This window comes from Lasiosphaeria miniovina (genome assembly GCF_030549165.1).
Source record: "Lasiosphaeria miniovina strain SMH2392-1A chromosome Unknown B0T26scaffold_4, whole genome shotgun sequence".
In the NCBI taxonomy this organism is placed as follows: domain Eukaryota; kingdom Fungi; phylum Ascomycota; class Sordariomycetes; order Sordariales; family Lasiosphaeriaceae; genus Lasiosphaeria; species Lasiosphaeria miniovina.
The window spans coordinates 4,379,971-4,401,805 of record NW_026848223.1 but is presented as its reverse complement, the minus strand read 5'-3'; the positions used below and the strand labels follow the sequence as shown (position 1 = coordinate 4,401,805).

Sequence of the window (21,835 nt, the reverse complement as noted above, 5' to 3'; positions counted from 1 at the left end):
AGATCCTTTCTTATCACCAACCCTATTCAGGTTGGGACAGAAGGCTTACTTAGATGTTGTTATTCGGATACGGGGAGTCGAACCCCGGGCTGCTGAGTGAGAGCCAGCGATGTTACCGCTGCACCCGATGTTCTCCAGATGGGACTGGGGATGCTTATTAAGGTGTGGTCTGCCAAGTGGATACAAGGAAGCAAAGACTGAGGGCTGCTGTTTTTAATCGTGAGTTACTTAGGTGGTCCCGTTTTGCGGATATGGAGAGTTGCAAACAAATCCGGGGTACCTGGCTACCTAATGTTGCTGCTATAGAGGATCTATTTTGGCAATGATCCGTACACAATAATCAGCATTCTCTCTCGGTATACAATTCCATTCCAATCAGCCCTTCCTCTATTCAAACAATGAATCTGGGGCAACAAGGCTCAAGCGCATTTCAGTTGCCGCCATCAGAGTCACCGCTGTCTGAACCGTAAACCGCGACATTGGACGCGTCCGAGTCAGCGCCATTCGAGTCATTGCCGTCACCCGAGGGATCTTCTTCCACCTGGTCGTAGACTGGCGGGTCGCTGCTCTCCGCGGAGTATTCGGGCAACCAGTCGTTGTCTGCCATGTTTGGAGATGGGTAGTGTTTCGGATCTGCGCAATGGTCAGCGTGTAAGTTAACGTAGGTACGGCGTGTTTAGAAAGACGACTGGGACTCTTTTCCATACGTTATGCTTGAGTTATTTCAGTTGGGTTGGCAACTTTCACGTTCGAGTTTTGTTTGATGAAGCAATGAGGAAGAGCCCTGCTGATGTTCACGCTCGTTGGTGTCGGGCCGGTGAGGGGTATTCTGCGTTGTCCATCAACTTGCGGGGAAACCCAGAGAGGCGTGATTACACGTGATGCGATATCTTCCAACCGCTTCTCTCTTGGCGTGCCGCCATGTTGAGCGAGGGTTTATTCGTTGGGTCTCGAGGGAGATTCCTTGCTACAACCTGGTGACTGATCCTAGGTTGCCCTGCGCCGACTCCTTGATGTCTTAGTTCGTACTAGGCAGATAACCCATTACCCGCTAGCCGGTTTCGTTTTACATGCCGTTCCGATGAGACGGAAAAGACCATCCAAGAGATGTTTTAGGTACCCAATTAACCTCGTTACATTTATTTGTTACCGTACCAAGTTTTTGATATTGAAAATCAACTAGTACCTGTTCTAGCTAGATTATTCATGGCTGAGGCTATTAGCAATATTATAATATAGCTCGTTCTTTATCTGAGCTACTCAATATTCAAATTAATAGAATCGTGCCTTAAATCTTGGTACTTTGAGTAATAACTTAATTAGTGATCTAATCACCCCTTAACCTGATACTCGACTACAGTCTACGAGGAACTCGGCATTAGACTTGGAAGGCAAAGGGCACAAATTTGAGCCAATTAACTCCCGAGCTAAAAGAAATACAACAAATAACAAGCTAACATTGATGTGCTACGCTCAACTTCCCAAGCATCCAGCAGTGATTCACTCCCACACCTCGAAAAACAAAACCAACGTGAAAACCAGACTGTCCACTCCCCCCTCGCCTTCAGACCTAAATCAGATTCGGCCTCGGGCGGCAATCCAATGCCCCATCCAATTTCCTGTCCCCTTTGGCTAATTAGATGTCCGCTCAATATTGTGTTGTCGCCCAAGACATCATCCAGCCGATAAATGTAGCTCACTGGAGGTTTAGCGGCTGAGGCTCTTTCTGCTTAGGACATTCCCAGCACACGTTGTGTCCGCAGGCCCCACAGACCTGTGGATTGCTGAGCTTGTAGACGCGCAGCCATGTTATTGGGCGCCCCCACTGGATGCATTCGTGGCACTGCCACTTGTAACGTCCGAGGTGAGCCATTTTGCGTGGTCGTGGGAACTACAAAGGTTGTGTTAGATAGACCAAGACCCGAGTAGTTCAAGAGCCCGAGAGCAAGTCTTACAAGGCAACTAGTTGGCTTCGTTTGATGGTTTGGTTTGCAAGAGTGTCTAGATCTGGCGATATCGAGAAGAATGCGAGGTTTGTTGGATTGTTGTGGTGCTTCCCTGGCTTCCTCTCTGCAAACGAGCGGGCGGCAAGGGTGTTTTATAGCCGGTTCGGCAGGGAATTGCGCACAAGAGTTTGGAAGCACAAATAGACACACAAACACACGACCACAAACAAGTGATAGGATCAAGGAGCGTCGTACGAGAGTAGTCGGTGGCAATGTGGGCCTCGTCCAGATGAAACGTCCGAGAATCGGTGTTTTGGTGTTTTCTGATTATACCCCCAGGTGCCACAGAGTTACATCTAAATTCCAATCTCCACATCTCTCAACTGTGAAGAAGCCAAAGACGTGAAACTGGTGGAAATGCGTTTGAACCCGATTCAAATCTCAATTGACACGATGGCGGAACTTGACACTACATCCTTTTGGAACTTGCATCGACTAAGTATCTAGGCACGTATCTATTGGTTGGTTAATTGGAGGAATCAATCAAACACTAGGCTATACCGCCGCCGAGTTTGAAGTTCACAAACATATAGCTGTAACAACAGCGATTGTCCAAGATTGTCACGGCTACAAAATAACTCTCAATGCCGCCAAACTACCGAAGAAAAATCGGAAAACTAATTAGCATGGTTTGGCATGATGATTTGGGTATGTATCCACCTTGAGGCGACGTGGCCCCAGTGGAATACCTGGCGAGTGATCGATATAAACCAACCCCAAATCCCCCGTGGCAAATCTGAATGCGCTTGTCTACTTCGGAAACTCGTTGATACTGGCTCTTATATACCTACGGTAGTTTATATCCATGATATACCAGAGATAACTTACTGTTGGTTAGAAAATTAAAGTTTCCCTTCACAGAAGTGTAAATACGCCTTCAATTAAGAAACAAAAATATAGTGCTGGGAAAAAAGAAGTTACAGAGGGCGTCACAGGACCTGGATTTCTATAAGTTCTGCTAATCAAAACAGAGAATAACTTGGTAAGAGCGCCCCGAGCTGGACACATCATAAATGAAGCATACAACCGATGTTGAGAGCAGTCTACTAGAACTGAGCGGACATGAATTAGCTGGTGCGACAATTGGTTTTATTGATAAGGTTTCGAGAATCTCTGGTCGAGAGTCTCTCGCTAATCATCAAGGAAGTAAAAATAACATTTAAACATTGGTTCCAGAAAGAGTTCTTCGGTTGGGTTACTGAGGGTCCATTAATGCCCAGCCTCACTGTCAATGTCGACCTATCTATCATCCAATCCTTCCAATAACCACTGGTCTATCCCAAACCGTACTGTCCTTTCCCCGCATGCCTTTAGGTGTTTCTCACCTGGAAGCGACAGAACAATCCGTCTGTTCTAACAACAGCGACTACTAACCGACCAGCACCCCTATTCACACGACAGTGACTATAGACTTGCTAAATACTTGCAGCCATTAAAATCCGGCCATGGACGCCACCTAACACTGAACAGCACCACTCAACACCCAGAGAACGGCCCGACATCTTCTCTCTTGACATTTTGACTCGGGTGCAACAACAACAACATCACCACTCACACCACTCAACACCTAGAGAACGGCCCGACATCTTTTCTTCGACAGTTTGACTCAGGTGCAACAGCACTCATACCACCAAACAACCTCAGACTATACACCAATCAGATCACCCGACAAAAATGGGGCAGATCTCAGACGCTTGGGCGACCGAGACGGTCATGCAATACTGGTCGCCAATCGAGCACTACCTTCTTCCCGAAGCAGCCCAGAACTGGGCAGCACTCGTGCGACAGGAGGAGTTCACGGTCTGGGAGCGACGACTGTGGAAGCACGCGAAATCCAGGAACAGCCGGTCGCGGCAGTACAACGGCATTCCAACAATGGCCATCGGCGCGCAGGGCCAGGTGCAGGTGCACGTCGGCTTGCTCAAGGAGGCGCCATACATGGGCCACAAGGGAGGCAACCATATCTTCCGCATGGTGCAGGACCCAAGCATGGATGGATTCTCTAAATGCCTCAAATACGAAGGCCAAGCCCCTGAGGACAGCGGGGAACAGCTGCGGAGACTTCGAATCATCCTCTTGCCCGACATTCTCGACATGGTCATTTGTCTCTTAGCATTCACCCCGTGTCCGACACGCGGCCAGACCAGACAGATGGTCCCGCAAGAGCTGCAGGTGATCCGCGACAAGCAGGGATGCGTAAACCAGGACGACATCGACCTCCTGCTCAACATCTGGCAGCTCAAGTTTAGGGACGACGTTGACAGAAGAGAGACCAGGATGAGAACCAGCGACCTCATCCCAGGCTCGTCCACACGCCCAGCGATGCGGAAGCTTGCTTACGCTGCGTGGCTGATCTATACGCTGCGCCATTCGAACATGCTGGCACTTGCCGTCTCATGGGACTCACTGGCGCAACTCATCGAGCTCGCCAGCGACTCGCCGTTCAAGAAGCTGCTGCAGCCGCACCACCGGAACATGGAGGAAGAGGGCCTGCGTATGTTGTATGGGGAGGAGGGCAGCCGCCGGCGGGTGCTGGTGTACCGCAGCCAGGAAGGTGCTGCGTACGCTGCGGCACTAGCGGACGAGCGTCGAGGTTGGAAGAAGGATGCGGCTCACGGCGACGCCTTCAGATGGGCCGCACAGGTACCAGCCAGGGCTCCACCAACCCCTGTGGACGGCGCTAGCCAATCAGCCCTGGTCACGCCAAGGTACTTCGGGGACCCGCTTGAGAGCTCACTTTTTCATCGATTTTACCGGAAGCTCTCTAATCCCGACGCCTCTTCTTCGCAGGACCCTGAGGATTCCGCAATCGACGTCGACTGGCCTTCACCCCCGACCTTGCAATCATTCTCTTCAACCTCGCCATCATCGACTAGTACAGAATAAAGCGAAGTCGGCCTGAAACGCAGCAGCAGAGGCTCAATTGGTCCCCCACAATCCCACCATCGGCCATCTCGGCGCGTCGAAGCATTGCCAGTCTGACCAAAGCGTGTCGTCGCTCCCTCACCACAAGGGTCTAAAAATTACGACCGACCAAAAAAGAGCAGCATCCAGCCTGGGCGCCGAAGCCGGCTACGAGCATTAAACAAAACGCAACCATGTCCTTCACTTTCAGCCTCCGAGGCCTTGCCTCGCGGCTTCTCTTTTCTCGACCGACGCCGACGACTGCCGCCATCGGCACCCGCGCCGCCCTCGCCGCCCTTGCCCCACAATCCAGCATCACTATGCCGTCGTCGTCCGTAGTAGTAGCCTCGTACGCCACGGCGGCGCCCGGAAGCGGGCGGGGTGGCGGCAAGCCGTCGGGCAAGGACCTGTGGGTGGCGGCGGGCGCGGGGCGGAAGTCGGGCAAGGGCAAGGGGCCGGCGCGGGACCCGCGGATCCTCAACATGCTGTCCCACATGGCGGCGCTGACGCCGCGGCGGCTTCCCGCGCCGCTGCGCATGGGCCGCAACCGGCACCTGCGGCACTGGACGATCCACCGCGCGTGGCTGCTGTTCCGCCGCCGGCAGCGCGAGGCGCGCGAGGGCCGCCTGATGCTGCAGCACCAGAGCATGGAGAGCGCCTGCGAGGCCCTGCGCCTGACGGAGGGCCCGGGGACCCGCGACCAGGGCTACCTGTATCGCGTCGCCATGGAGAAGAAGGGCGTCTACGGCCACCACGGCATCCCCATCGAGTACGCCCGCGCCCAGGTCGATACGCCCCCGCGCGTCCCGTGGAACCACGACTGGAAGGCCTGAGCATGTCTTTGGCGACTGCCTACCTCTACGTGGGTATGAAATACTTGCACAGCGAAAAAGCTCATGCAAGCGTACCAAAAAATCACAACATTATTTTTATGCCTAGCACTCTCGCATATCTCTAACGAGACTGGCATATTACCGCGGAATCTTGTGAAGATCAGGTGCAAAAAGGACCCGAACAGGCATATCAAGGCCCAGGGCATGGAAGACTGCAAGGAAACATAGTCAGGAATTGGAGGATTCTCTCACACCAGATTTCCCGGCATTGTATCATATCTATTAAGGGAGAGCGCCCTAGAGCCTTTAGACAGAGGATAGCGGAGGGCACGCTTTGTAACAAATACACACATGTACATAGATACCTACCTATACAAATAGCATTGTCGAATGGCAACGATACGGCCATGGAAGTGAATTACTAGGCATCAAAAACCACATATTATCTTCTTTAACGTGATGCAAACATGTTCAGACATCATGACGTTGTCGTAATAGTAGTTATTGTAAAATTATTAGATTTGACGCTTTGCTTTTTGTTTTTTGTTCAACAGGCACGAAAACAAAAAGAGAAAAAAATTAAAGAACAGGAAAAAAAAGCAAGACAAAGTGGCCCTCTCAACCAGTCAATCGGTCAGTCAGTCTGAACCATTGCCCATGCTCCTTTTCCATCGCCGCTGCCGCCAGCCGCCCCTACCGACCCCGAAATGTTTGGATACCTCGCGAGAGTGTGATTACCGAGAGAGAGAAAGCAAATAACCGCTGTATGCTGGTCCTACATTCCCGTCCCATCCGCCCCATGGCCGCCTTCAACGATAGTTGTACTAGAGGAAGAAAGAGAATATGGCTGACAAAAAGAAAAGAAGTGGGGACAAGAAAACTACGCTTTGCCCTTCCCACCCCCCCGTCTGGCAGCAAAACAAAAAGGGAAAAAGCGAGTGAAGCGAAGAGACCAAGTCTATGGGTATTAATACAGTGCAGATGTTCGACGCGGAGGGCCCGGTAATCAGTGATGCGGCTCGAAGTGGTGTCATTAATGTCGTCTCTGTTTTCCGCTAGATTGGGGTGGGGGTGATTTGACGTGGTGTGGGGCGAGAAGGAGGTGATCAGACTGGTTTTCCTGGCTGACCTGGCCCTAGAGGTTCTAATTCCCGAATGACTCTGGGACGATAATGGGAGATTAGCGGTTGCCGATCGCCTCTTTCATTCTTCGGAGACGACGGAGGGAGCGGCTTTGCTGTTTCGATCGAGATCTAGGTTTCGGCGGTGGGCGTGGCAGACCTTTACACCCTCCCCCTTTTCTGTTATTTTCTCGTTCATAAAATAACGCAGCAGCCGCTCCCGTCGCCCCTCCTCTCGAACATGAGCAGCGAGGCTCTCGTAGCCGCCTCGAATACGTCGTCGACGCCCTCGCCTGTCAGACTAGAGCACTCGAGGTATTTTCGCGCGCCGATCTCCGCGCCGGTTCGGTCGCCCTCGGACGTGGTGACGAACGAAAGTGACTTTTTGCGCATCTCTTCTATTGCCACGGGGTCATCCCGCAGGTCTTTCTTTAGGCCTACGAGGATTATGGGAACCTCGGGACATCTCTCCTGCGCCTCCGGGACCCACTGTAATTGACTGTTAGCCTCCGGTCTTGCCCTGATCGTTTTTCCTGGTGTCTGGGGGCACCAGCGCTGTTCCGTTGCAGGAGAAAGAGAAAAAGGGAGTGTGTGGTAGGACAACGGTCGCACAATGGGAAGAAACACGGCGTACGCCACGGGGGTGGTGACCTCTTGTAATAGCGGTGGGGAGAGTTGGGGAAACAGCCATGTCACCGCGGCATTGTGCACCTACCTTGTGCCTGACATTGTCAAGGGAGTCTGGTGTGTCGATGGAGAAGCCTATTAAGATGACGTGTGCTTGTGAGTAGGCGAGTGGCCGTAACCGCTCATAATCTTCTTGTCCGGCCGTGTCCCATAGTGCGAGCTGGACCGACTTCCCGTCTACCCTGCAGTCGGTTACGTAGTTCTCGAAGACGGTCGGTATCTGCGGCGGGGAGAAAACATCATCGTTAGCTGGCGGAGGCAAGCGAAGGGCAGGTGCAGAGGACGGCACGGGCATATAAAGAGAGAGCCGCGAGATCGGATATGCCAGCGAGGGAAGTTGTTAAACGTTGGATTTCGGGATTGCTAGTGCACTTACGTAGTCCTGTTGAGGAGGGAAGTGTCAGCGTCACGAAAGCTTTGGTTGCACGCAGAAGACGACGAGGACGTGGGGAACTTACAGTTGGGAAGTGGCCGAGGGTAAAGACGCTCAGCAAACTGGTTTTTCCGCAAGCACCATCGCCAATGATGACGAGTTTCCTAAATAACGGCCGGCCCTGTCAGAGAATCGCGCATTGGGACAAACAAGATGCTGCGGGACGGTCTGGGGGTCAGCGGGTAGGAGGTGTGCCCCCAGCTGATTGTCGCGATAAAGCATCCATACCTGCGGATAACATTCTGGGCGGCGGCACTCGCCATAATTCGGCAAATGGCAGTTCCGCGCGTCTCTTTCTCCGAGGAAAGCGCAGCGCAAGCAGCCTGGGTTTGCTCGGCAGCCGGTCTTGTCGTAGGGAGGCCAGGCAGAGGAGAGAGAGCGGCGGCGGTGGGAAGAGACGGGTTGGGCCGTAGTTGGAGAGTGAAAAAAAAGGTGCAGGTTGACCGACTTCACGAGAAGGGGCGCCTACATATGCATTAGCAGCACTGCACTAAACACACCCTATAAATTTAGAGGGGAATTGACGGGCTGATAGCTGACCGGCTGGAAGAGGGCCGATTACATAACGCTAACATCCCCCGTCTAGCAGCCTCTCCTGCGCGATACGAAACGATTTCTCTAGCCCCACACTCATGAGGACCAGCGGCCTTCCACAGACACGATCGGATGGACATCGAGCTCTAGTGGTCCTAAGCGGGGTGTGAGCCTCCACGATTTCCATCAACCTAACCTCGCTCCTCGTGTTACTGCTTCTACCTTACTATCCAGCTTAACGCGGAGGTGGTGAGGCGGCGTAGTGAAGATCCCTCTACTAGGCCTAAACGAAGGGCACAATTGCATGCACCACAAGGGCGGACAGAGGTAACGGGGTGCGAGTTTGCGAGTTGCTCGGGCAGCAGAATACGGCACTGCCAGCGCGCCAATTTGGACATGATAGGCTGCAGACCGTTGACGGACGGCGCCGAACTCTGAAGCAGGTGAGGCTGTGGGCTAAGCTAACAACCGAAGTAGTACTCCGTAGGTGAGGCCGTCGTAGATGCATGTCCATTCGCAGCCAGGAACGAGCATCAAAGCTTCGTTCAACGCACAGACCAGGCCGTGGTGCGTAGTTGTGGGCTGAAAAAGCTCCGGCCCACCTGCCGCGACGTGGGCCTCCCTCGAAATGATTTTCGCGGGCCGGGTCCGTTCGCCGTTGGCTGAACCAACCATCCGAGTTGGTCTCAGCCTCATGTTAATGGCAACCTGGCTTATTTCCTAGCGCGTATTCGGCCATACTATGTATTAAGGTGCCGTGCCGAGCTTCCGTCATGTCGTGTTTTCTTCAAAAGCCGAAGACCGCTGGGAACTCGAGAGTGAGGCCTCGGGAGTCAGTTTCTTTACGAACCTTTTCTTCGGATGGATTCCGTCAACACAACACGGGTCTCGGAGATGGACCAGTGATATCCGCATGTTGGGAGTGAGTGCCTTCCAGCCCCCAACGAAGAGTCGAATATTCCATGGACACAGGCTGGCTGCCCTGTCTTTAGAATTCTGTTTGGCGTTAAAGACGATGCAGTCGCCTTCGTTTAGTAACACAGTTGGATAACTTACCGGTTATCCATTCCTGGTAAGGTAGCCAATCCGGGTAACGAACCTGCCATGACCCCGAATTTACCGGCTTTATCGACCGCCTGGGGAAAGGCAACCAACGCGACACGGAAGAGCCGTACACAGTAAGGGCACAAGGTCCAAGAGAACATGGCTAATGGGTGGCTACATTACGGCTAGAGCTGGGAGGTTGATGACTATCGTTACGTTGCTTTAGGCGACTTGTGTTGTATAGTTCGGATTGGATGGTTCAAACAAGATTCTGTGCGGAGCAACATTCGCTCATCGGCCAATGTTCCGAGAGATCTCGTTGCTCAACTCTTTGGGTTGCCCTGTACAAGTGCGCTACTGTCAGAATGACTATCGTGGCAGACAGTAGCAGGCGACAGCAGCAGGCAGTGTTCACTTAGGGAAGGGACTTAGGGTTGATCAGGCTCCTCACCTGCGACTCAAAGAGACCACCGAAATGTCTCCAAAAAGGTGCCTGTCGACAATTATCCAAAAGACAAAGAAAAAACAAGCATTGCGCATGTAAGAAGTAAGATGTTTCGGATGCCGCGCCGCGCCGCGCCACCATCGTCTCGATCACTCGGTCGAAGTTGCGGTCGCCGCCCGTGTCACAGTCCCCACACTAGCAAATTATATCGTCTATCTGACTAAGAAAGCCGCCTAAATAACAGTAACGATGTCGACTCGAACTCCCGGACCTGAGTCACTCTCACCAAGATCGTTTCATTTTCACCGGCTTCGTGGGCGCGCGATACGATGACAGCACGACGACATGAGATGAGCAGGAGTGTTGGAGGGGGGTTTTTGTTTTGGGGGGGGGGGGGGGGGGGGGAAGCAATGCAGCACCTCGCTGGCGGATATTCCGAGAATCGAATTCCGGGGCTCGGTATCGCGGGGGAGGGGAATGCGTCTCACCCACTTGGGCTTGGCCTCACTCAGGCAAGGTATGATGAAAGATCTAGGATGACGGAGTGACGACGGCGCGGGAAATGAGGTAGGGATAGGCACCCGCGCCTGGGGGGCAATATTGCGAGGCTGAAAAGGTCACGTGCTGTGGCTGACCAATGGGAGTGGTGGGCCTGGGATGGGGAACCGTGGGTGGAGCAGCGGGCGCCGGGACCACCAAACCACCATTCCCGGGGGCATTTCGAACATCCGAACCGAACACTGGCCTGGGAAGCGCACATTGACTTCCGGCGTACCCCATCCTGCAAAGCACACCTGTCGCATTTGCCGCCTCTGATACCGCGACAACACCGAGCACCCGCGAGTCTGCCGCTGCCGAGTCTGGAAAGTCGAAAGTGAGTGCTACGTGAGCAAATCGTCAATAAGCCCTCACCTCGTTGAGCGAGCACCTCTACCTCTACCTTGACTCCCGTCTCTCCCTGCGTGCGTCCCTCAACTCACCTCGACCTGAGGTGGCCTCGACCGACCTCAACCTCGAAGCTCAATAACCCCCCTAGCCCTAAACCTGCCCTACATTCCCCTGCCCATTCCCACTTCTAGCTACTGTCGCTGTCACCTGTCTGTACCTACCATGCCCGCTAGCCGAATCATTTCGACTTGCTGCTAGCTGTCTAGGCAGCTGTCCTATCCTCGCCGCCATCTTCATCCCAGCCCTACCGCGCCTTCGAGCTTCCCCGAGCCGCATCTCCCCTGATCTTGTGACCTCAGCCTTTTCCCCCGACGTCTAGTGCTAGTGGACCTGCCAACCCCCCCACCCTCTACCCCTTGACCCCCTCCTCCCGTCTCCAGGTTCTGCTTCACTGCCCCGCAACACCATAAACTACCTTACCTACGCCGTATCGCGCTGCACACACACACATTTCGTGTCCCGACATTGAGACACCCGTGCCGAGTCTCGCGTCACTTTGCTTACTGTTGCTGTGCAGTCATCGACAGGTCCGGAAGCCCGCAGCAACAGATCACGGCCGCGCTGCATGCTCTCGACGTCGGCAGCGTATCCGCCGCCGCACTAACGAATCACCATGAAGGGTAACCACCGGCACCCGCCCGCGGCGCCGTCGAATGCGGCTCCCCTGTCACCCACCTCCAAGGCGACGGCAAAGTACACCAACAAGGACGGCTCCAAATACATAACAGTTCCAAAGGCCACCACACCGGTAGACTCGTCCCAGCCCTCCCCGACCATGGCTCCTGCCACGAGCACGAGAGCTGCGCCACCGAGTGCTACGCCAGGACCGAGCTCTCAGGAACCCCCCCAGCCCGTCAACCGGAAGAAGCAGAAGCGACGCGAGAAGGCGGCCGCCAAAGCCGCCGCAGAGCAGGGTGTGCAGACGGAGCCTTCGAACGGTTTGCCCAGCCCGCCTGCGTCCCACGAGCAGCACTCTGTAGACGCCGACCCCGGCGATAGCGGCGACGAGGACGAGCGCTCTCCTAGCGGTCACGCTCGGCAGCATCACAGCTCTCACCAGAATGGGTTCGCGCAAGGGACGTCAACGAAAGTGAAAAAGGCCAAGAAGAGAAAGGGCAAGGACGGCGCCGGAGCAACCGCTGGTGAGGCTGCAAATAACATCCACCAAAACACACAGTCCGCCCAGGCCCGTGCGCCAATCCCGCCTCCTGCTTCACCCACCCAACATCGCCATAATCACCACCGCCCTGGTATTTCGAGAGAGAAGATATGGAACACAAGCTCACAAGAAGAGCGGGAGCGGATCAAGGAGTTCTGGCTCGGGCTGAGCGAGAGCGAGCGCAAGTCCCTCGTTAAGGTCGAGAAGGATGCCGTCTTGAAGAAGATGAAGGAGCAGCAGAAGCACACGTGCAGCTGTACCGTGTGTGGGAGGAAGCGGACCGCCATCGAGGAAGAGCTCGAGGGCCTCTACGATGCCTACTACGAAGAACTGGAGCAGTACGCAAACCACCCCAACCAGGGCGAAGGTCCTCCAATGCTGCGTCCTCGCCAGTCGTTTGGCTCTATGGGCGGCGTGCGCCCCCGTGGCCTCCCTGCAAGCTACTCCAACCACCAGCCCTCGCGGGGCCGGATAGTAGAGCACGTGGGGGACGAGGAAGAAGAGGAAGGCGAAGAGGAGGAGTACAGCGAGGACGAACTAGAAGAAGACGACGAGTATAGTGACGAGGAGCCTTCCGACGAGCTGCACCGCCCTGGCCCCGACTACGCCAACGATTTCTTCAACTTCGGAAATAGCCTGACTGTGCAGGGTAGGGACCGATTCCCCATTTTCTCATCGTTTCTGCGTGTTTACCCCTCCTCGCGGACAGGCTATAACGCTTATGGCTCATCCTTTCTAGGCGGAATCCTCACTGTGGCCGACGACCTGCTGAAGAATGACGGCAAGAAGTTCATCGAAATGATGGAGCAGCTGGCGGAGAGGCGAATGGCGCGCGAGGAAGACGCAAGGGAGCAGTATGAGCGCAGCTATGACCACGCCAACGGTGACCACTACGGGCACAGCCACCCCCCACCCGAGGAGGAAGAGTTTGAGGACGACGAGGACGAGTATGAGGAAGAGGAGGAAGAGGAGTACGACAGCCAGGAGGAAGAGGTACGCGCCCAATGTGTTGTTCGCCCCGTAGAGTTGTTAATGTGTTCGAACAGGATACGATGACGGAAGAGCAGCGGATGGAGGAAGGCAGGAGGATGTTCCAGATCTTCGCCGCGAGAATGTTTGAGCAGCGGGTGCTTACCGCCTACCGCGAAAAAGTGGCAAAGGAGCGTCAGGCCAAGCTTCTCGAGGAGATCGAGGACGAGAACCGCCAAGAGTCTCAACGCAAAGCCAAAAAGGCTAAGGAAGCCCAAAAGCGGAAAGACAAGGCGGCCAAGAAGAAGGAGGCCCTGGCTGAGGAGAAAGCTCGCAAGGAGGCCGAGAAAGCGGCCGAAGAGGAGGCACGAGTTGCCGAGGAGGAACGCCGGGCCGAAGAACAACGGCTCAAGATCGAGGAGAAGCGGAAGAAGAGGGAGGCGCAGAAGAAGGCCGAAGAGGAAGAGCGTTTGCGCAAAGAAGCCGAGCGCCAACGCCGCGTACAAGAGCGAGAATTGCAGGAACGCAAAGTTCGCGAAGCTAAGGAGCGCGAGAAGAAGTCACGCGAGGAGGCTCGCCTAAAGGAGAAAGAAGCCCGCGACCAAAAGGAGCGCGAGGTTCGGGAAAGAAGGGAGCAGCAAGAGCGAGACAAGCAGGAGAAGGATGCTCGTGCCCGGGCCGGCCGTGAAGAGAGGGCTGCGCAGAAAGCTGCAGCTCTCGCAACCGCCGTCCCAGTGCTCCTTACTCTTCCAAAGCGAACCGCACCTCCTCCGGTGCCCGCAGCCGTGCCAGCGTTGCCACAGCAGCCTTCGGCGTCGTTCGCCTCCCCGCAGATTTCCGTTGCAACGCCGGCGCTCCCCAAGGCCCCGACGCCGATGCGCGCGCGGCAGGCGTCCCAGCAAGAAGGTGCTACAGCGTCCTCGGGATCAGCCTCCCAGACGGGATCAGTACCGAGCCAAAACCCGTCTCCACACCCCATAACGCCTGTTCATGTCAGTCCCGGTCCCATAGGCCCGCCCAGCAAGTTGGTAGGGACGACAAGCAACACGCAGGGCACATCGCACCCGTCTCCGCACCCGGCGTCGCCGCTGGGTACAGCAGCCAAGACACTGCCGCCGCAACACAGTCCGTTCGGCATTCCGCCAATGGGCACGCCGTTTCCACAAGTGATGCCCCAGATACCGCCAGGGTTTGGAAACCACATCCACCGCGAGCCTCCGTTCTCATCCATGTCTGGCTACCGGCCCGCGCCGCCAGTCATGATGCCAATGCCGCCCGGACTAGGCGGACAACTCGGGACCCGGGGCTACTCAATGCATCCTCCTCCTGGTTTCCCTGGGCCCTTGGATTCGCCCATGGCGACCATGGCCCAAGTGTTTGGTCCATCTATTTCCAAGGAATCCCCTATGACGTCCCACTCACGCCACGGGTCAGCGAGCTTTGAGCAAAGCACCCCAATCACCACGCAGCAGCCCATCGGACGTCCGGCGCCTATTGGGAGGCCGTCAAGTGTTGTGCACGGCCAACGGCCGCCAAGTGGATCGCCCCGCACCGAGGTACCAAAGCTCGACTTAGACGCTCATCTCGGCAGCAGCGCGCTGCTAGATGGCTTCGACGAGCCACTCCATGATTTCTCCAGCCGACCCTTACGGGGTCAAATGGCCTCGTCAGCCCCGGGGTCCCGACCAGGAGCTGCTTTCCCGGTGTCTCCCTTTGGTGTCGACCCCATATTTTCATCGCACCACAGCCCGTGGGCGCCGGCGGCCGTGCCGCAGCCGCACCTCTTCGGGCCACCTCCACCGCCAGGTTTCGGTCCCGTACCTTGGGGCCCGCCTGCGCCGATTAACTCTACATTCGGCGGGCATGGGATAATAAACCAGCCCACAGTGTCACGATCGGTTGCCATCCGCAAGATGCTCAGCCGCGCGTGCCGTGAGCTTGCCGACCCAGACAGCATCAATGTGGAACGGAGTACCGAAGTCAACGACGGCTTTATCTCACTCGAGGATATCAGGGCACAGCTCGAGTTGTTCAATACAGGACCTCCTGTTGGCGAAACAGAACTCCTCGATATATGTGAAACAGAGGGCAACGAAGTCAACGGCGGGGGCAGCTTCGACGTGCGTGACGGCGGATCGGGTAAAATCTCTATTCGCTTTGTCTCGAGTTCCGGGCGGTCTAACTCGCAACCCCTCCACCGGGCAGTCGGGGCGCCCGGCGAGATTGGCAGTCCCATTGTCGGAGCAGGCTCGTTTGGCCACAGCAACCGTTAGCACTGGGACCTGGGGAAATCCCGTCAGTGAGGAATGCAAGAAACTCTTTGTTCGGAGCTCTTGTCAACAGAGGAGACGTCCACGGTAAATTTGGCGCTCTCTCATGCCCTTCTCGTCTTCGATACACGGACCATGCTCAGGCCGCGGTCGATGTTTCTCATGTCTTACGAGTTACCGGAGACTTGCAAGCTCCTCTTTTCTGCCACCGCCTTCGCTGCCTTACCATTAGAGACCCGGGTTATCATGTGGAATAACATTGTACAGTAGTTTTAGCTAACTACAAAGCATTCGATTGGGCCGTAGCTGAAGCTGTCTCAATTAGCATGACCACCTGACTTCTAATCGTTTACCGGGGATCGCTGAGCGAATCATGGTGAAGCTTCTTTCTGTCTCCTAGCGAATGGTAATTATGTTTAGTAGTGACTGCTAATTGCTGTCTGCTCCGAAAGTATTAGATTTGATAGAGTAATCGTATTCTCACCTTCCACCTTGCTCAGTTACCAGATGACATATGTTCTGTTGCCGCTCGTAAAGTTGACACTGCCATCTTGATCAATCACATTGTTGGTGAAGCCATCTCACGCAAACGTTAGATACACTGCTTGCATAGGTTCAAAGCAACAGTGGGGTTCAAAGCACCAGTGGGGTATAAACGCCCACTAGATTCACAGGCTAAGTTCCCTCACGCCTACTATCATGATTGTTAAAATATAAGTGCAAGTTCATAGACCCACCAGCTTCGGCCGCGCGCTTGAACGTTTGCTAGCCTAATAAAAAAAAGACTCAACATGAAAAACTGTATAACCCGCTAAATAGATAGGTACCTACTCTGCATGTGCAGGCAGCTTGCCTCTAGAACCTCCTCGGATAGCCAGCTTATCAGATTCTGCTCCTGTCTCGGCACTATGTTCTCCGATCTCTCTCTTCAGCCGCCTGCCATAGAAAACTCCGAACAGTAAAATGGCGTCATCACCTCAGCGGATGCGCGTCGCGCGAGTCAGCAAACGGGTTCTCGGACCCTCCAAAGTCCTGCTGCTGCGCGTACTGCTGCTGCTTCTGCGACCGCGACTGCGATTGATAGCCCGCGTCGTCGGTATACTGCTGCGGCATGGGCGGTAGGGGGGGCAGGTCCGACGCGGCGGCCATTAGGGGCTGCCTGTCGAGGCCGTCCTCGGCAGCAGCCGCCGCCTCGGCACTACCGCCAGCGCCAAACGACTTCTTGCGCGCCACCATGGCCGACGTCTTGGCCTCTTTCACGATGCGGGCCTCGTCGGCGGCGCGCTCGAGGCGCTTCTGCACGCGCCGCTCCTTGCAGCACAGGAAGCACACGCCGAACACGGACGCGGCCACCGCCACGGCGAAGATGATGGCGATGATGATCCCCGCCAAGCCTAAAGACGTCTGCTTGTACATGCAAGACCCGGCTCCGGCCTTGTCGAACTGGCAAATCAGGCCCTCGCGGCACACCTGCATGGTCGCTTTCGCCGGAAAGCACGCCAGCTTCTTGCCCGCGCCGTCGCCTGTCGACTGCACCGGGCACGACGTCGTGTCGATAACCGTCTCCGTCGAGCATGGTGACGGGCTGCCCGTCGGGCTGTTGTTGGCGATGGCCGGCGCGGCTGTTGTCGGGCCGGCAGCGGCCTGCCGTGCAGCGAGCAGCGTCGGCAGCCCTGCCTCGCGCAGCACCGGCATGCCCGCGGCGGCGGCGCGAGCAGCGCTGCGGCGTCGCCGGAGATCAGCCTCCACCTGCGATGGGGAGGTCTTGTCGCTGTCGTCGCACACGCGCACCACCCACTGCGCCTCAATCGCCGCCTCAGCCCCCGTGCACCCTGCCGCCACGAAGCACCGCTCCACGGCCGGCACCAGCGCGACGCCGCGCGGCGTGAGTGTTTGGGACAGGCTCGAGAAGCAGTAGTTGAGCGACCCACGGTCGCCGCACGCTGCGGCGTCGGCTAGCTCGGCGCTGCGCGCCTGCACGCACTCGGGCCGGCTGTGGTGTTGGGGTTGCTCGACGGCGTAGGTGCCTCTGGCTGCGAGCAGCAGTGCGAGGGGTGTTGTGCTGCGCATTTTTTTTCTTTTTGTGGAGTGAGGTGCGGTGAGGTGAGAGTGATTGGTGCTTTGTCCGTTCGGCTGTTCGTAGGCTGCTCGGGTGGACCGTCGGGCTCGAGGTCGGGTTACACGGAGTTCTTTCTGTTCTCTCGTCGTTCCAAGATCGTGAAGAAAATTATCGGAATCACCAGGCGGGAAAGGTCGAAGTTTATAATGTAACCGGGCTCGACTGAGATGACAGATGGATGAGGTTTGCTCGAACGCGTTTTTGGGAGGGAGCGAACCCGTCTGACACGCGAGACGAGCGACGACCTAGGGGGCGGGAGGCCGATGGGAGTGGCTAGCGCTGACGGTACGCAGTCCAGAGAGATCGTAGGATTATAAGTTAGGGTAGGTTGTGTCGTCACCGCATTCTAGAAGAGTAAACTAAATGGGTCTTGACGAGAAAGAACCACGACGATGACAGCTTCCAAGGGAGAAAAGACAGACGAGCGGACGGAATGGGAATGGGAGGGATGTGCTGGGATTTTGAGCGAAAGGCCCGGCCGGGCTGGGCTGCTCACCCGCTGGGCTGGGATGGGATGCGATGGGATAGGCTGCGTCCAGTCCTGAGCGCCTCGCAGTCGAGACCCCCTTTTCCCGTTTCCCATGCGGCATGCATTTACACCTGGCAATTGTTCCAGGTTCCAGCCCGGCCCAGCCAGCCCAGCCAGCCCTGCCCTGCCCTGCCACATTGCAAACGGCAAACGCTAGGGGGGAAGGAAGTGGTTAGAGTGAGGCTGGACCGTTCACGATGCACAGCCGCAATTGGGTTTTCCAAGGGTGGCAGGGGTCCAGTTCCCCACTATAGCACTGTCTGGTCCAATCAGACTGCGCAGATTGGTGACGGGGAGGGGGGGGGGGGGAAACCCTTCTTTTACTTTGAGGTTTGCTTGTGGCCTGTGCTTCGTGCATCCTTCGTTCACGGAACCTGTCTGGGCGCCGTTCGAGAGCTGCAGTTCCTTCCACGTAGCCCATCCAGCCCAGCCCACGAAACGACAACGTTTAGCTAGCATGCCTTGGTAAACTCTTTTGTTTCGCCCCTTTTCGCTTTTAACCTACATACGTAATTTGTGCTAAACCAGGTCTCATTTCTCTTTCTCTGTGCTCACCAAATTTGTTAGAAGCTGATCACTTGATCCAGCTGAAAATTCTCACTTCTACTTAAGCCCAAACAGTTACACCACATAAATAACCCATTACGAGAAAAGTGGTTCGGGGTTTGGTTGCTGAGCGTATCAAAAGCGTATCCATTTCGAGTACTGTCTCGGAGAGAGCACAGACAGAGAGAAGGAGGGGGCTTTTTCACAAGTCACAATCCAACAAGCGAGCTTCGGACGCTGCGTTACCTTAGTCTCGGATCTGACAGAAGACGGCGAATCTACTGAGTAGAGTTGTTTCACCGGCGAATCGGGCATTGAGCAACTGGCTCTGCACTGCACGTGCGGTCTACGGTCTGCGGAGTAACATTCAACTAAAGCCGTTTCAACCCTAACCCTTACGAAATGGCTGTCACCCCCCACTAAAGCCGATGTCGGTGGCGAAAGGGAAAAAAATTATGGTGGATGGATGATAAGAAAAAAAGCTTGACCTAGCAGATCCAATTGAGTCACGTTGAGCTCGACCTTCTCTCAAGCGTGACTCCCCTTCCCCGCCTTCAATTGGGATTTATTTCCTACGTCAATTGGCTCCTCCCACGAAGCTTTGCCTGCTCCTTCCCGCTGTCTTCCCACTTGCAAGCTTTCCCACCACCTAATCCTCAGTAACCACCTCAGTAACCACCCAAAAGTAGCAGCCATGTCCAAGGGTCGCGTCTGTCTGTAAGTTCCTGTCCCAAGCTCAATTGTTGGCGGTAGCGGCCATAGCTCCCTTCCTGGTCCGCTTCTGGGCACGGGCTAACTCAATTGACGTAGCGCCTATTCTGGAGGTTCGTCGCTTTCTGTCAAGGGACCCATCCCCTCCCACCACCACCACCACCACCTTGACCCACGACCGCTTGACACCAGACACGAGTTCTCGCCTTTGCTAACCTCGGGCTTGCGTAGGTTTGGATACATCGACAACGCTTGTATGGCTTTTGGAGCAGGGCTATGCCGTTGTCGCCTTCTTGGCCGACGTCGGCCAGGAAGAAGACTTCGATGAGGTCCGGAAGAAGGCCCTAGCTCTCGGCGCCGAAGCCATGGTGATTGAGAACCTCCAGCAGGCCTTTGTCGAGGAGATTGTCCACCGTGCTATCCAGTGCAATGCCATCTACGAGGACCGCTACCTCCTGGGCACCTCGCTTGCCCGCCCCATCATCGCCCGCGCCCAGGTCCTGGCCGCCGAGAAGTACAACTGCGAGTATGTCAGCCACGGCTGCACCGGCAAGGGCAACGACCAGGTCCGCTTCGAGCTGGCATATGCCGCCTGCAACCCGGCCCTCAAAGTCATTGCCCCGTGGCGCATGCCCGAGTTCATCACCAAGTTCCAGGGCCGCCAGGATCTCCTCAAGTATGCCGCCGAGAAAAACATCCCCGTCTCTTCCACGCCCAAGGCCCCCTGGAGCATGGACGACAATCTCGTCCACTGTTCGTACGAGGCCGGCATTCTCGAGGACCCCGACCACTCTCCTCCCAAGGAGCTCTGGACCCGCACCGTTGACCCGCTCGACGCCCCCGACAAGGTGTACCAGTTCTCCGTCCACTTCGAGCACGGCATTCCCGTCAAGGTCGTCACCGAGGACAAGCAGGAGGTTACGGAGAGCGTTGAGCTCTTCAAGCTCCTCAACAAGATTGGACACGACAATGGCGTCGGCCGTGTCGATATCGTCGAGAACCGCTTCATCGGCCTCAAGAGCCGTGGCTGCTACGATACCCCTGGCTTGTACGTCAATCCTGGATCTGGGCTTGTCGTCAACACCTAACATTCTTCCAGGACCATCGCGAGACTTGCCCACATTGATATTGAGGGTCTTGTTATGGACTCGAAAGTCCGCGAGCTTCGCGACCAGTTTGTTACGCAGGCGTGGAGCCGTCAGCTCTACAATGGAATGTGTACGTGCCACCGGTCAGAAATCTGGGTTGAGTCTCACCTGCTGATTTTGTGACACAGACTTCTCTCCTGAGAGGGAATTCGTCGAGGTTGCGCTGGTCGCGTCCCAGAAGAACGTAACCGGCGTCGTGAGGATGGGTGTTTACCGTGGCAGTGTAAGCGAGCGCCCCTAACCCCTTTTCCGTCTATTTTGACTAAGTTGTGTTACTAGGCCTTTGTGCTCGGCCGCTCCAGCGACGCCAGCAACCTCTACAGCCAAGAGTGAGTCTACCACAGTCTGGCGATCTTGAGTCGGGGTCGGACCAGTTCATTCTAGAACTGGCCTTTCGAGATTTTATTCCTTTTGAGACCTGATGCTGACTCTGCAAATAGGGATGCCTCTATGGACTCCCTCGAGGGCTTCTCGCCCGAGGACACGACTGGCTTCATTGCCATTCAAGGTAGGATGCCGCGTGATTCTTTGTTATTTTGGAGCAACCCCGCTGACCGCGTTTATAGCCATCCGCCTGAAGAAGTATGGCCTGATGAAGAGGCAGCTGGGACAGCCCCTCAGCGAGTCCTAAACTTTTCAGCGACGCCTTATGTGTAGTGCGACCAGAGTGCGGCAGGATATGTAGTATCTCGAGGATAATGGGCAACTGGACACGCGGAATCGGAAAATTTCTATATCAAAATACCAAGACTTGCTACAGACTGTCGGTGAACTGTGCAGCTTCCTTTCAGGAACCACACGTAAGATTATGATGGTGTTTATGTAGGTCACACGACTGAGATAGCCTTCTCATGAAGATTCACGTTGTTCAACGTAGATTCACTATGTTACATGGCCGCTGATAGTCTCTAAATGAAACCTCTACAAAGCTTTGCAAATCCAAAAAGTCTCACATTGAAGATGTGCTGTGAACCCCAACTACACATCGACGCTCCATAACATCCTCTGCTGAATCAGTGAGAAGGAATCACAAGACAAAAACAACCCCAGGATCATGACCAGGGCGAGCAAAACAGAGTGTAAATTCCGATGTCTTCTTCAAAGGAAGAGAGCCCTGAGCAGAGTTGTATCGTCGAACGCATAGGCCGCAGGGCAGCCACCCCTGACTTGTATCCCTGACTAGTGTGTGTTTACTACGCAGCTTAGATTCACTGTCAGTCTGTGCTGAGCTGACTCTGGCCAAAGAGAAGATCGTCCCAGACTGGACACGCTAGTTCCAGCCGTTTGGAAAGCCCCCATAACTTCTCTTTTTCCTTTTCTTTTTGTCCCGGGGGCCCCGCAGGTGTAACGAGACATTGTTGTTGAAATTTCAGCCGTGTGTTTGAGACTGTCACATGACTGGCGTCGACGTCTAGCATAAGTAGGCAGT

The 21,835-nt window shown here is 55.4% G+C and overlaps 7 protein-coding genes and 1 non-coding gene across 8 annotated transcripts; 4 read left to right on the top strand and 4 right to left on the bottom strand.

Moving 5' to 3' along the window:
• Positions 1–62: 62 nt before the first annotated feature.
• Positions 63–128, bottom strand: B0T26DRAFT_t123. Its single transcript has one exon. It is a non-coding gene; the product is annotated as a tRNA-Glu (tRNA).
• Positions 129–3,196: 3,068 nt separating this feature from the next.
• B0T26DRAFT_803000 (uncharacterized protein) lies at positions 3,197–4,735 on the top strand (the record flags this gene model as incomplete). The annotated part of the gene is made up of 2 exons (XM_060447076.1): positions 3,197–4,649; positions 4,691–4,735. Exons 1-2 carry the CDS (start codon positions 3,681–3,683, stop codon positions 4,733–4,735), a joined length of 1,014 nt encoding a protein of 337 aa, XP_060296858.1. The 5' UTR covers positions 3,197–3,680.
• A 42-nt stretch (positions 4,736–4,777) lies between these two features.
• B0T26DRAFT_711717 (uncharacterized protein) lies at positions 4,778–6,183 on the top strand. The gene has a single exon (XM_060442055.1). It carries the CDS (start codon positions 5,105–5,107, stop codon positions 5,741–5,743), a length of 639 nt encoding a protein of 212 aa, XP_060296857.1. The 5' UTR covers positions 4,778–5,104; the 3' UTR covers positions 5,744–6,183.
• Positions 6,184–6,197: 14 nt separating this feature from the next.
• Positions 6,198–7,329, bottom strand: B0T26DRAFT_311191 (uncharacterized protein). The gene is made up of 2 exons (XM_060434320.1): positions 7,025–7,329; positions 6,198–6,904 (listed from the first exon to the last, which is right to left on the bottom strand). Exons 1-2 carry the CDS (start codon positions 7,061–7,063, stop codon positions 6,437–6,439), a joined length of 507 nt encoding a protein of 168 aa, XP_060296856.1. The 5' UTR covers positions 7,064–7,329; the 3' UTR covers positions 6,198–6,436.
• B0T26DRAFT_752044 (small Rho-type GTPase) lies at positions 7,060–8,247 on the bottom strand (the record flags this gene model as incomplete). Its single annotated transcript, XM_060445473.1, has 5 exons — positions 7,060–7,353; positions 7,580–7,771; positions 7,928–7,933; positions 8,010–8,088; positions 8,213–8,247. 5 exons carry the CDS (start codon positions 8,245–8,247, stop codon positions 7,060–7,062), a joined length of 606 nt encoding a protein of 201 aa, XP_060296855.1.
• A 3,321-nt stretch (positions 8,248–11,568) lies between these two features.
• On the top strand, positions 11,569–15,356 carry B0T26DRAFT_645581 (salt tolerance down-regulator-domain-containing protein; the record flags this gene model as incomplete). Its single annotated transcript, XM_060437738.1, has 2 exons — positions 11,569–13,107; positions 13,161–15,356. The coding sequence occupies 2 exons, from the start codon at positions 11,569–11,571 to the stop codon at positions 15,354–15,356; spliced, it is 3,735 nt and encodes a 1,244-aa protein (XP_060296854.1).
• Positions 15,357–16,325: 969 nt separating this feature from the next.
• Positions 16,326–17,423, bottom strand: B0T26DRAFT_645974 (uncharacterized protein; the record flags this gene model as incomplete). The annotated part of the gene is made up of 1 exon (XM_060437774.1): positions 16,326–17,423. The coding sequence occupies one exon, from the start codon at positions 17,421–17,423 to the stop codon at positions 16,326–16,328; it is 1,098 nt and encodes a 365-aa protein (XP_060296853.1).
• Positions 17,424–19,357: 1,934 nt separating this feature from the next.
• Positions 19,358–21,348, top strand: B0T26DRAFT_711682 (argininosuccinate synthase). Its single transcript, XM_060442054.1, has 6 exons — positions 19,358–20,306; positions 20,358–20,476; positions 20,535–20,629; positions 20,686–20,735; positions 20,847–20,914; positions 20,973–21,348. Exons 1-6 carry the CDS (start codon positions 19,624–19,626, stop codon positions 21,035–21,037), a joined length of 1,080 nt encoding a protein of 359 aa, XP_060296852.1. The 5' UTR covers positions 19,358–19,623; the 3' UTR covers positions 21,038–21,348.
• The last annotated feature ends 487 nt before the right edge of the window (positions 21,349–21,835 follow it).

Excerpts from the sequence above, each read along its gene's own strand:
- B0T26DRAFT_311191 (XM_060434320.1), bottom strand. The coding sequence starts at position 7,063 with ATGAACGAGAAAATAACAGAAAAGGGGGAGGGTGTAAAG. Across the intron at positions 6,905-7,024 it reads AAAAGGGGGAGGGTGTAAAG|AGTCATTCGGGAATTAGAAC; the intron begins GTCTGCCACGCC and ends TTATCGTCCCAG.
- B0T26DRAFT_711682 (XM_060442054.1), top strand. The coding sequence starts at position 19,624 with ATGGTGATTGAGAACCTCCAGCAGGCCTTTGTCGAGGAGATTGTCCAC. Across the intron at positions 20,307-20,357 it reads TGCTACGATACCCCTGGCTT|GACCATCGCGAGACTTGCCC; the intron begins GTACGTCAATCC and ends ACATTCTTCCAG. Across the intron at positions 20,630-20,685 it reads TGGGTGTTTACCGTGGCAGT|GCCTTTGTGCTCGGCCGCTC; the intron begins GTAAGCGAGCGC and ends TTGTGTTACTAG.
- B0T26DRAFT_711717 (XM_060442055.1), top strand. The coding sequence starts at position 5,105 with ATGTCCTTCACTTTCAGCCTCCGAGGCCTTGCCTCGCGGCTTCTCTTT.